The sequence below is a fragment of the Sebastes umbrosus genome, chromosome 10 (assembly GCF_015220745.1).
Source record: "Sebastes umbrosus isolate fSebUmb1 chromosome 10, fSebUmb1.pri, whole genome shotgun sequence".
NCBI lineage: Eukaryota > Metazoa > Chordata > Actinopteri > Perciformes > Sebastidae > Sebastes > Sebastes umbrosus.
The window spans coordinates 9,153,894-9,166,345 of NC_051278.1; the positions used below are offsets into that span (position 1 = coordinate 9,153,894).

The following is a 12,452-nucleotide window of genomic DNA, read 5'->3' on the forward strand; positions in this document are numbered from 1 at the left end:
TCAGAATGGATTTTAAAAATGATAGTAACCTCTAGTCTCACCACAGTGTGGCAGTAACAGTCTGGGATAAAGACTAAAAAAAAAATTTAAAAAAAAAAGATCAAGAACTCACAAACAAAAAGCTAGTCTTTACTCCTCTCCAGTGGCTCCCTGTGGATTATTAAACATGGAAATTAATAACTGTTTTTTGTTTACATTTTTATTTTTATTTATCATTGTTGTAGGTCTATGGTACGACGGATATTAGGGCCACAATTTTCATTCAATTTTTCGACATACTATACTATGACTTTTTTTCATTAAATTTTTTCGACAATGACTTTTTTTTAATACATTTTTCGTCATACTATACTAGGACTTTCTTTGGTGAAATTTTTTGACATACTATACTATGACTTTTTTTCCATGAAATCTTTCGACATACTACACTATGACTTTTTTTTCATGACATTTTTTGGTGAAATTCTTTGACATTCTATACTTGGACTTTTTTCATTCAATTTTCTGCCATACTACACTATGACTTTTTTTGGTAAAATTTTTTGACATGCTATACTATGACTTTTTACATGGAATTTTTAGACATACTACACTATGACTTTTTTTTCATGACATTTTTCGACATACTGTACTATGACTTTTTTAGTGACATTTTTTTACATGCTATACTATGACTTTTTTTCATTAAATTTTTTCGACAATGACTTTTTTTTAATACATTTTTCGTCATACTATACTAGGACTTTCTTTGGTGAAATTTTTTGACATACTATACTATGACTTTTTTTCCATGAAATCTTTCGACATACTACACTATGACTTTTTTTTCATGACATTTTTTGGTGAAATTCTTTGACATTCTATACTTGGACTTTTTTCATTCAATTTTCTGCCATACTACACTATGACTTTTTTTGGTAAAATTTTTTGACATGCTATACTATGACTTTTTACATGGAATTTTTAGACATACTACACTATGACTTTTTTTTCATGACATTTTTCGACATACTGTACTATGACTTTTTTAGTGACATTTTTTTACATGCTATACTATGACTTTTTTTCAATACATTTTTCGACATACTATACTATGACTTTTTTTCCATGACATTTTTTCGATATACTATACTATGACTTTTTACATGGAATTTTTAGACATACTACACTATGACTTTTTTTCCATGACATTTTTTCGACATACTATACTATGACTTTTTACATGGAATTTTTAGACATACTACACTATGACTTTTTTTTCATGACATTTTTTGGTGAAATTCTTTGACATTCTATACTTGGACTTTTTTCATTCAATTTTCCGCCATACTACACTATTACTTTTTTTGGTAAAATTTTTTGACATGCTATACTATGACTTTTTACATGGAATTTTTAGACATACTACACTATGACTTTTTTTTCATGACATTTTTCGACATACTGTACTATGACTTTTTTAGGGACATTTTTTTACATGTTATACTATGACTTTTTTTCAATACATTTTTTGACATTCTATACCATGACATTTTTTGGTGAAATATTTCGACATAATATACCATGACTTTTTTTCATGAAATGTTTCGACGTACTATACTATGACTTTTTTTCCATAAATTTTTTTCGACATACTATACTATGACTTTTTACATGGAATTTTTAGACATTCTATACTCATACTTCCTTTTCTTTTTTAATTCCTCTTTCTTCTCTCCCCCTCCTCTCCTTTTCTCGCACCGCTATGTCCCACTTGCTCTTAAAGGGATAGGATTTACTCTTGTGGCTGTGTGGCAGCTCCTGCTTGATTGGAGTCAATAAAGGCCAGGCCTGGCTTTATTGACTCCAATCAAGCAGGAGCTGCCACACCTGGAGTTAAGGACACAGACCAAGATTAGGCATGACAGGATCAGCATGATCAGAAGGAGGGGGAGCATAACAACCGCCCTGAGTCATTATACGGAAAGTCAAAAAAAGAGTACAAAAAAGTCAAAGTTTAGTATGTTGAAACAAAAGTCATTGGATAGTATTTTTTTTAAAAAGTCATAGTATAGTCTTTTGAAAAAAACATGAATAGTAAAGCATGTCAAAAAAAATCTTATTTCGTTAAAAAAGTCAAAGTATAGTTTGTCAAAAAAAAATCATAAAATATTGTATACTATAATGAAAAAAGTCATAATATAGTATGTCGAAAATATAGTATTACCAAAAAAATTTTGGTAAAACTTTTCGACGTACCATACTATGATTTCTTCTACATTTTTCGTCATACGATACTATGACTTTTTTTTCATTTTTTCGACATACTATACTATGACTTTTTTTTTTACATATTATACTAAAACATTTTTTTCTTTTTACATTTTTCGACATAATATAATATGCCTATTTTTGGACATATGACTTTTTTACATTTTTCGACATACTATACTATGATTTCTTCTACATTTTTCGACATACTATACTATGACTTTTTTCGACATATGTCTTTTCTATGACTTTTTTTTCAACATATTATACTATGACTTTTTTTTTTTTTACATTTTTCGACATACTATGCCTAAAAATACTATACTATGACTTTTTTTTCGACATATACTATGACTTTTTTTTTTTTTTACATTTTTCGACATACTATACTATGATTTTTTTTTTCATTTTTTCGACATACTATACTATGACTTTTTTTTTTACATATTATACTAAAACATTTTTTTCTTTTTACGTTTTTCAACATAATATAATATGCCTATTTTTGGACATATGACTTTTTTACATTTTTCGACATACTATACTATGACTTTTTTTTTTACATTTTTCGACATACTATACTATGACTTTTTTCGACATATGTCTTTTCTATGACTTTTTTTCAACATATTATACTATGACTTTTTTTTTTTTTACATTTTTCGACATACTATGCCTAAAAATACTATACTATGACTTTTTTTTCGACATATACTATGACTTTTTTTTTTTACATTTTTCGACATACTATAATTTGCCTCTTTTTGGACATACTATGCTGTGACTTTTTTCATTTTTTCGACATACTATACTATGATTTTTTTTTTTCATTTTTTCGACATACTATACTATGATTTTTTTTTTCATTTTTTCGACATACTATACTATGACTTTTTTTTTCATTTTTTCGACATACTATACTATGACTTTTTTTACATTTTTCGACATACTATACTATGACTTTTTGCGACATATTATACTGTCTTTTTTTTCGACATATTATACTGTTTTTTTCTTGACACATACCATGACTTTTATTTTTTTTTTACATTTTTCGACATACTATACTATGACTTTCTTTTTGCATGTTTCGACATACCATACTACGACTTTTTTTACATTTTCTCGACATACTATACCATGACTTTTTTTTTTTTTTTTTACATTTTTCGACACACTATACTATGACTTTTTTTTTACATTTTTCGACATACTATACTATGACCTTTTGCGACATATTATACTATGACTTTTTTTTGACATACTATACTATGACTTTTAAAATAATATTTAAATTAAAAAAAAATACTTTTAAATACATAATTTGATATTATATTGCTGAAGTGCAGATATCAGGGCACTATAAGTGCAAATTTGAATTAAATCCAAGCAATAGCTTAAGGAGTCCTGATTTTTTAGTGATGCATGTATACTGTATTTTCCACCATGTGTCTGTTAGAGGCCATTTGTCGCTGTATCTGTTATATGGCAGAAGTATAAACAGGAAATGATGTATATAAGATTTGAAACTCAAACATATTGAATAGGTTTATTGGCCTGATAAGTATATAGAGTGAAATAAACAATGTATCAGAGTGGATTTAAAAAATGATAGTAATCCCTTGTCACACCACAGGGCGGCAGTCTAGGATGAAAACAGATACAGTCAATCCACGCTGGAGATGATGAAACTAAAATGATCAAGGACTCACACACAGTGTGGTGGTAAATGTTTTTTGTTTTTTTTAAAAAGCTAAATTATCCTCTATAGTAATACCACTTAACCACCATCAAAGAAGTATTATTCATCATATAACTAATCATTGTGATATTACTTACCATGGTGTGCAATATGTCAGATGGCTAAACTACAGAAAATAGTGAAAAATGCCCACAACAATTCCCCAAAGCCCAAGTTAACATTGAATTGTCTTGTTTTGTCAGACCAACAGTCCAAAACCCAGAGATATTTAGATTGCTTTCATAAAGTACTGAGAAAACAACAAAAACGACACACCTACTTTGTTAGCCTATCATCTTGCTGCTGCCTCTTCTTAAATATGATGCTCTCTCTGCGTATAATACATTCATGCTGTTGTTACACGCAACCCTTGACCTCCCCATCACTGCCAGGTCTCAGCAAAATCCTCAGCCGCCACCACCAGGACAGTGTCTGGACTTCATGGGGTGGATTTATCTTGCTGCTGCTCGGGGTTAGACACCCCTCGATTATACATCTCCCTGTAGAGTCTAAGACTTTCTGTCAAGACTTTATTATCACGCATCATCTGTTATAACAAACAGTTAATCACTTGTCTGTCCTGATTGAATTACTGTACAATCGTTTCAGCTTTAGGGTGCAAGTTGGTGAAAGTAATGAAGCGGCCCTACACATTAGATACATTAGGGGCAGTTAGGGACAAACCACAAATGTTTGCCCCCGGGGTGCCCCTTTAAAAGGTTCATCCAAGGGACCCAACACATAGGAGCTATGTTTAACAGATTTGATTGGCGGGAAAACAAGGCAGGAATTTTTAAAAACATTTTTCCACAGTAGCTCCTCTCTTACTTCCAGTCATGAAGGTGGTGGATCCAAGAAAAAAGCTGGAATATGGCAAGTGCATTTTACATATAAGTGTAAAAGGTTTACCTTGTATTGTTCCGGCTTTCTCTGCGTGTGTGCACCGGTAAAAAATAATCACATTCACATGTTAAATAAGGCTCTGAAGTCACCTTCTTCACAATAATTTGAGACCACTCCGTTCGAAAAAGCCATGATCTTCTTCCACACAGTCTTTTATTTGTAAATAATAAAAATGAACTCTTGAATATAAAACATACACATCAGTAGAGCCACATCTGTTATACAAACAAGAACTGTTGCAGTGAATACTTAGTCTTTCGTCTAAAATCGTGGTTTGGGAGTGGGGAGCCATGGGCTGTAAACAATCAGTATTCCTGGAGTAATACTGACAAAGGAAAGGGCAGTCGGCCACACCGCCAAGGGTTTCAACAGAAACGTCTGCAAAATATGTCTGCAAAATCAGATTTCTCATTGGCTTTAGAAGTCCAGTCCAAACCAATAGCACTAAACAGGGGGAAGGGGATTAAAGGAGAAGAAAGTAAACTTTGTTCCAATTGGTTCTGCTTGTTTTTTCTGCAACTAGGACAAAAATAAAGGCCTATTAGCGCCCCCTTGTGGCTCAGCGCCGCTCAGCGGCTCGAGCACATCCACAGGACGCAAATTCCCTTCAACAAGACCAGGAATGTTTGTGTGTCAGCGATGTTTTTGTTTGTTCATAACTTAAGTTCAAGCCGCTCATCCTGGTTTGTATGTACAAGGTGTGCATGTGTGTGTGACGGGTGTACAGTCAGATACACTCTTTTTATATTCATATATCTATATCTTTATAACTTCTGTCAAACTCATAATTATACTTCATATACATTTAGCTGTTATACACACATTCTCTATCTCTGTCTCTAGCCCCGACTGTCGTAAACTACAGTTTAGACACCTACACCCTCAGATACGCCCGGGGCTCGAGGATGCTCAGTACTACAGAACAGCACTGTTGTTTCAACGGGTCCAAAGAAAAAACGGAAACAAAGAGAATTCTTTTTCCAGAGACTTCCTAATATGGATATTTAGACCCAGAGTGGAAGGCGTGGCCCGGGCGGAGTTTGATCCCCCCCCTATTGGTCCGCTCCTGTTAGGGGGCGGGGATGGCTTGGCTTTTCTCGGTTTGTATTCATATTCAGTACGAGCAAACTGTACAAGAACATGCAACATACAAGCTGGCCTAAAAGTATGTGGAACTAACACACATAGTCTAGTCTTTTTTTCTGTTTTTCGTTTTTTTGAGAATCGTTCGTTAATTTCGTCTCATCTTCTATTTTACAAAAAAGTTAGAGAACAAAACAGAAAACGAAACAAACGGAACAAAAGAAACGTGCATGCAGCTTGGGGCCGGGGGGGGGGGGCGGGGCGTCCCCGAGTCATGCTGCTCCCTCCTACTGGGGGGGGTGGGGGTGGAGTTAGAGGGGTCGGGAAGGGGAGGAGACCGGGGGGGGGTTTGGGGTGAGGGTGGGCGATCGGGCGAATGGGACCTGACCTTTATCGTCGGCGCACCATCGCTCGAAAACCAAACGTACACAGAGGGAGTCTGCACCTTGTGGTACCATTCTGAACTCGAAACAAAGACAGAAAAAAAATGATCCCAAATGAAAAAATAAAAATTTGGCCTCTATTTTCTTTCCTCTTTGTTCAGACGAAAACTTTTTTCTTATTCTGTCCGAATAAAGGAGTCAAGCTTTCCTTGTGCTTGCTTTCATACGTCACACGACAAGGCTAAGAATGTGCACGAGCGTGTGCAGGCTCCCTTCAACCTGAAGAGGTAACCGAACCGTGCCAAACCCTGCTCAATTACGACCACACTGTTACCACGGTAACACCAGCAGAGACAACAAGCCAACCTCTACGTGGCGGTACAGCTGAACGAAGCCGCCTCAGTTTGCTACTCGCTAAACTCCCACACATTGTTTACACCTCTCGTACCCTGTGGCCCTAGCAGCGAGCTCTGAACTCTGATTGGCTGGAAAGGCTGCGAGGCGGAGGACTCCACCTTGATCGGGTGCTCTTATCGGGGCTGCACAAGAAAGTAAGGAGGAGAAAAAGAAAGAAAGAAAGAAAAACAGAAGTGAAGAATGTTGGACAGGAAGCTCCACTGCTGCAGCTCAGAGGAGAAAACAAAGAAAGCAAAGCTTTGAAAACAAAAAGGCAAACGGAGGAGGAAGAGGGAAGGTGTGAGACGTGATTGTCAGACTCCAGCTAAGCTTTGATTGGCTTGTTCTGTCTCTCCCTCTCTCTCTTTCTCGCTCTCATTCCCTGTTGCTCCGTCTGGCTTTTCATTGGTCGACCGAGGGCTTGTCGTCGTCGTCGTCCTCGGGGCGTGTTCTCGCCCTCTGCTCAGTTCTGGTCCAGTAGCTGTGGTCCATTATTTTGTCATTTAAGGGATATTTTTGGGGGCGGAGGGGTTGCGGGTCGCCACTCGGTCACTAGGACCGAACGCCCGGTGGCGGTCCTGAGCTGTCCAATGACGTCTGAGACGCCAGCCGCGTGAGCGGAGCTAATGTAGGGTCCACCAATGAGGACGGCGGAAACAGTTTGTACCAGCCAATCACCGTGCTCGAGAGGTCCAGCTCCTCCAATAAGATCTGTGCTACACCCATGAAACATTTGTGGTCCAATCGTCCATAGTCGCCCCAAACTATCACCTAGAGGAGGGAACGGTAGAGACGAGTTAAACTAGGAAGTATTGAGTTGGAGAAAGACACACACACTTTATGATATGTTTATGAATAATTTTGTAATGCATTAAGGCAGCCATGAAGACTACGAGGCTTCAAAGCAAAACTTAAAACTTAGTTAATGTTTTTAAAATGCTTTTAGATCAGCAAATGGACATTCTCAAAGTCAGTGATGCAGAGCTGTTTTTAAGTGTTTTGAGACAAGTCCTGGTCAAGTTTTAAATAATTCGAAACAAATACAAATCAAGTCTCAAGTTTTTGAGACAAGTTCAGGTCAAATCTGACTTCATTTGAGACAAGTCTCAAGTAATTCAGGACAACTCAGTCAAGTTTACAAGTCAAGTCTCAAGTCTTCGAGACAAGTCCAAGTCAAGTCTCTAGTAATTTGAGACAATTTCAAGTCAAGTATAAGACAAATCCTGGTCAGGTCTCAAGTATTTTGAGACAAGTTCTAGTCAAATCAGAAGTCTTTCAATACAAGTCCAAATCAAATCTGATGTCATTTGAGAAAAAACCTGAAGTAATTCAAGACAACTCAGTCAAGTTTCAACTCATTCAAGAAAAATCAGAGTCTCAAGTTCCAGGTCATTTGAGAAAAGTCAAGTATAAACACTTAAAGACACGTCAAATGTCGTCATTTGAGATAAGTCCAAGTAAAGTCTCAAATAATTCAAGACATGTCAAATCAAGTAATTTAAGTTCAAGTTTATTCAAGTCGATAGTCTCTAGTCTGCAGCGCTGGCATGCCATTAATCAAAAGAAACTTGTATTTAATTCTTTTTATGAACATTCTCATCACAAAGTGAGCAACAGTTAGTCGTTCAGTCTATTTGATATTAAAGTGTTATTAGGTACACGTATATACACACACACACACACACACAGAGGATTACCTGAAGCACCTTGCCCTGGGGACTCTCCTCAAAGAGCAGGTGCTGCTGGTAGAGTGGCTCCAGGGTCTTTCGTGCAATCTTGGTTTTCTTTTTGGCTTTACAAGTTCCATTGTCCAGCAGATACACCTTGACGTAGGGAGCTGGGGATGGACGGAGCAAACAGAGAGAAAGAGGGAGGACAGATAGAATGATGGAGGAGGTGGAAAGCAGAGGGAGTAGGGAGGAAGAAGAAGAAGAGAGGAAGCAGTTTTGTTGGAGTGTGTCTGTGTTTGAGTTTGACATTCAGGCATCAGGGCTGTATTTACGGTGTGAGTGTTACCTGGGAGGGATTTGGAGCCTGGTTTGGAGTTAAGGCCTCGTGCCCTGATCACCTCCACCTCCAGCTGACCTTTCTTATCCATCAGACCGATCTGAACATCACCTGTACGTATAGGAGACATATTATGCAAACGCACATACAAACCACATTTAGACTAATTGTTGTAAAGTTATCAGAAACTTCTACTTTTTGTTCCTAATCTGAATAAGTAGTTTGCACATTTCTCCAAGTTCTCAAAGCAGCACATATACAGTATATATACAGTATATATACATCAAGAAAAGGTGAAGTACACTGGTATTCTTCTATTTTTACATGTATAATAGAACTTAATATTTGTAGTTTCGTTCTTGTGATACAAATATAGGATATTTGAGGTGTGGGATGTGCGGTGGATTTGATGGAGCCATGACTCACCCATGGCAGGTGTGGCCAGTGTTTGCCGGCCAACCAGCTGACCGGGGCCTAAACCATCCAGGAAGTCACTGAATTGACTGTCGGCACCCAACCGCATACCTGAGAAGATCAGACTGACACACACACACACACACACACACAGAAATTATTGAACAATTCCTACATCACCACTCAAAACAAATACCATAAAATGCAATTAAAGATACAATTATACATTTGGGAAAGCAAACAGTACTGTCACCCTACACTATACTGCTTTATGTTATACAATAGCACAGAGCATGGTCACCTGCATGGGTCTCTAGACACTTTTTAATACTTATTACATGCTAAACTTTTACCTGTGCAGAGCTAATCTGTCTGCTCTCACTCTTTTTTGTATATCATTGGTTACTACCCTTGTCTGCCACAACCTGGATGCTATTGTCCCATGTTTTTGTGTCTAACTGACTAATGGGGACAACAATTTCTGAAATTGGTCCCGTATTGAGGGAGAGCGCTGTAGACGGCAGCTGCTCACAGGCTGCAATGTAATCCTATTGGGGCAAGCTGGCACCGTCATTTACGTCCACTTAAAGTGCTCGTTTCTGCCATGACAGGCTCTGATTGTTATTTTAAGTGTCTGACATTATGGAAAGAGTCTCGCTCAAGGAGAAGTCTTGTGAAATCTGGCGAGGTGATGGGTTGCCGGAAGACAACGGTGGAAACACTGCTAGCGCCGGTGTTTGTTGTCGTAGCCTAGTGTCATCTAAAAGATTTTCAATGTCATGGCTGAACATTTAGATGATTTCAACAACAGGACTTCTCGTTGAGCGGAGAAAAATGTTTTTTTTCTCTCTGTAGGGTCCTTTCTATAATGTTGTCAGACACTTATAATAACAATCTGAGCCTGTCAGTGGCTAAATCAAGCACTTTTAGAGGACTTAACGTTACATTGACACAGCTCACTTGCCCTCGAAGCTCGTTTAGCGGCTGCTGTCTACAGCGCTCTCCGTCAATACTGGACCAATTTCAATAATTGTTGTCCTCATTACTAACTTGGACTCAAAAACATAGGAAAATAGGGTTGAAAAATACCGAAGTTACCCTTTAAATTGACTGTATAGCCCCCATAAAATATCAGTCGGAGCATAAGGGAGGTCTATTTTGAAACAAGACTAACACGCATGTTAGCAGAGCAGAAGCAGCAGCTTCAGTCCTCCGTCTGTCTGCACACGATGCGTTCAGGCACAGTATTGAGTGTTGGTCACCTGCATTTTGGTAGTGCTCCGAGTCCAACACAATCACTGTAGTTACAGTATACGCGTAAAACAGAATAAATAGACTTAAAGTGAAAAAATATGCTTCAGGTTGCTCGTATACATGTTGTAAACAAATGCCATGCGAGAGCAAGCTGCTGTCTCATTGGTCAGAAATGTTAACGGGAAGATTTGCCTCAAAACGCATCTTGCATTGCTAAAATGCCATCATATCTGTCATCTTGGTAGATCCATCATCTAAAGACACGTTTTTTTCTCACAATATGTTGTAGTTTACTTCACATATAGTCCACACAAAATGCACCTTGTGTGTACGTACTTCCCCTCAGAGCTGTAGCTGTTCATGCTGCCATCGGTCGACTCTCTGCTGGCCTGCCGGTTCATGCCTGACCCTCCCCGTGGGTACTCCACCGCCATGCCCGTCTCCACGCTCCTCTGGATGCTGCTGCTGACGTTGCCCTTACCCACCTTCTTACCCGTTGGAGCTTCTGGGGCAGAAAAAAAACCAATTACTCCAAAATGCACCTGCATTTTTACAGAGTATGATTATAATACTACTCTTTTTTTTGCAGTCATACTTTCTGCATCAATTTAAGGTAGTAACTCTGAAAAGCCTGATAACTATCGGCTGAAGTTCATCAATATGCAAGCCATGCAAATTAATATCTCATGGTGACCTCACCAACATCTCAAAACAGAATTTCTGTAAAAGATAAATACAGAGCAATCTTCAGCATGCTAGAAAAAAAGTTTTGTGCAGACAATCACATCATTTTTTGGAAAATCTGAAGGAATATCTATTGTTATTTAGGTGATGAGGTCACTGCTGGAAGATAACATGGCTTGTTTGGCAGGGATGTAAAGGTAAAACTCGGAGGGTTGAAGAAATCATACAGTGTAAATCCGGGTTTAAAGGGAGAGTTCAGATCTTTTTAAAAGCCTGCTGTTTGTTTTCTCATAAACACATGACGTCCTTTCCAAAAAGAACACCAGTGTTTCAGATTTCGGTTTTTTTTATGTTAGTGAAAATGAAAGGCAGATACGGCCTGTAGGTTACAAAAATCGGACTAATTGAGAATATGATTTTGGATTCAGCCGGGCTTCTTGAAGAACTGAACATGACAGAAGAGGGTGGAGTAAGGAAGCGTGCCGGAGACAGAGTTCAGGAAGGGCTGGAGGTGCTGGGAACTTCTACAACTCTCCCTCGCTATCATTCTCTCTCTATGGCTCCCTGTCTGACTGAGTTTGATCTATTTTGTCTGCATCTGTGTCTCTTAAAAAGTCTGTTAAGAATCTGTTAAAAAGTGTACTGTGATGCTTTATTAATTAACATATTCTTTAACATCTCTCAATGCAATTACAAAAAAAAAAACATCAGAGAAGTTACATTTAACAGCTGCTACATAATGTATTCAATCCTGCTATATACTTTAATACCATGCTTGGTTTATCATGCACCAACAATTGATGGCAGCTATAAATCCTTAGAAGCATCACCTGAAGTAAAGTACAGTTGTCTTCCTGTCTTACAGTGTCTGACTGTCTTCCTACCAAACTGTCTGTCTAACTATTGCTTTACCTTTCTGTCTTTCCGCCTTCTTACCCGCCGCCTCTGAAATAACACACACAACAACAACAACAACGACAAACAACAACAAAGCCAATAAACATCATCAGAAACAACAGCAACACTGGATACACTGGTGAAATGATCTAAATGTGTTCCAGTGTTAGCGACCTACAAGTTGTTGACTATCTGCATTGAAGTCTCTGTTTACAGAATATGAATGTTTTTCTCTATTTGATTCTGTATCGATAAAAACGCATCAAATTCATAAATAAATGCACCCATGATGCATTTGTTTTATCCGAACCGGCTCTCGAAGCAGAGATGCATTTGAGTTAGTTAACATGGAACTGCACTCTCCAAAATTCAAGAGATTCAAAAGAGCTTTATTGCCATTGTCCTTGACAACGAAACCATAGTTGCAACTAACATTTGGG

General features: G+C 37.7%; 1 protein-coding gene and 1 long non-coding RNA gene across 13 annotated transcripts in view; one reads left to right on the forward strand and one right to left on the reverse strand.

The window, feature by feature from the left end:
- The first annotated feature begins 3,735 nt into the window (after window positions 1-3,735).
- On the forward strand, window positions 3,736-9,649 carry LOC119495404. Its single transcript, XR_005208474.1, has 2 exons — window positions 3,736-3,975; window positions 9,140-9,649. It is a non-coding gene; the product is annotated as an uncharacterized LOC119495404 (long non-coding RNA).
- LOC119495401 (regulating synaptic membrane exocytosis protein 1-like) overlaps window positions 5,026-12,452 on the reverse strand; it is a 103,359-nt gene continuing 95,932 nt past the window's right edge. For 9 of the 12 annotated variants that reach the window (XM_037781803.1, XM_037781807.1, XM_037781806.1 and 6 more), the window contains 6 exons: window positions 12,028-12,060; window positions 10,753-10,936; window positions 9,190-9,302; window positions 8,773-8,874; window positions 8,454-8,593; window positions 5,026-7,527 (listed from right to left, as the gene is read on the reverse strand). In XM_037781803.1, the coding sequence (XP_037637731.1) occupies window positions 7,309-7,527; window positions 8,454-8,593; window positions 8,773-8,874; window positions 9,190-9,302; window positions 10,753-10,936; window positions 12,028-12,060 (791 nt within the window). In that variant the 3' untranslated portion in view covers window positions 5,026-7,308. The remainder of the gene's footprint in view (window positions 7,528-8,453; window positions 8,594-8,772; window positions 8,875-9,189; window positions 9,303-10,752; window positions 10,937-12,027; window positions 12,061-12,452) is intronic. The other 3 variants (XM_037781813.1, XM_037781815.1, XM_037781808.1) reach the window with 2 other exon arrangements.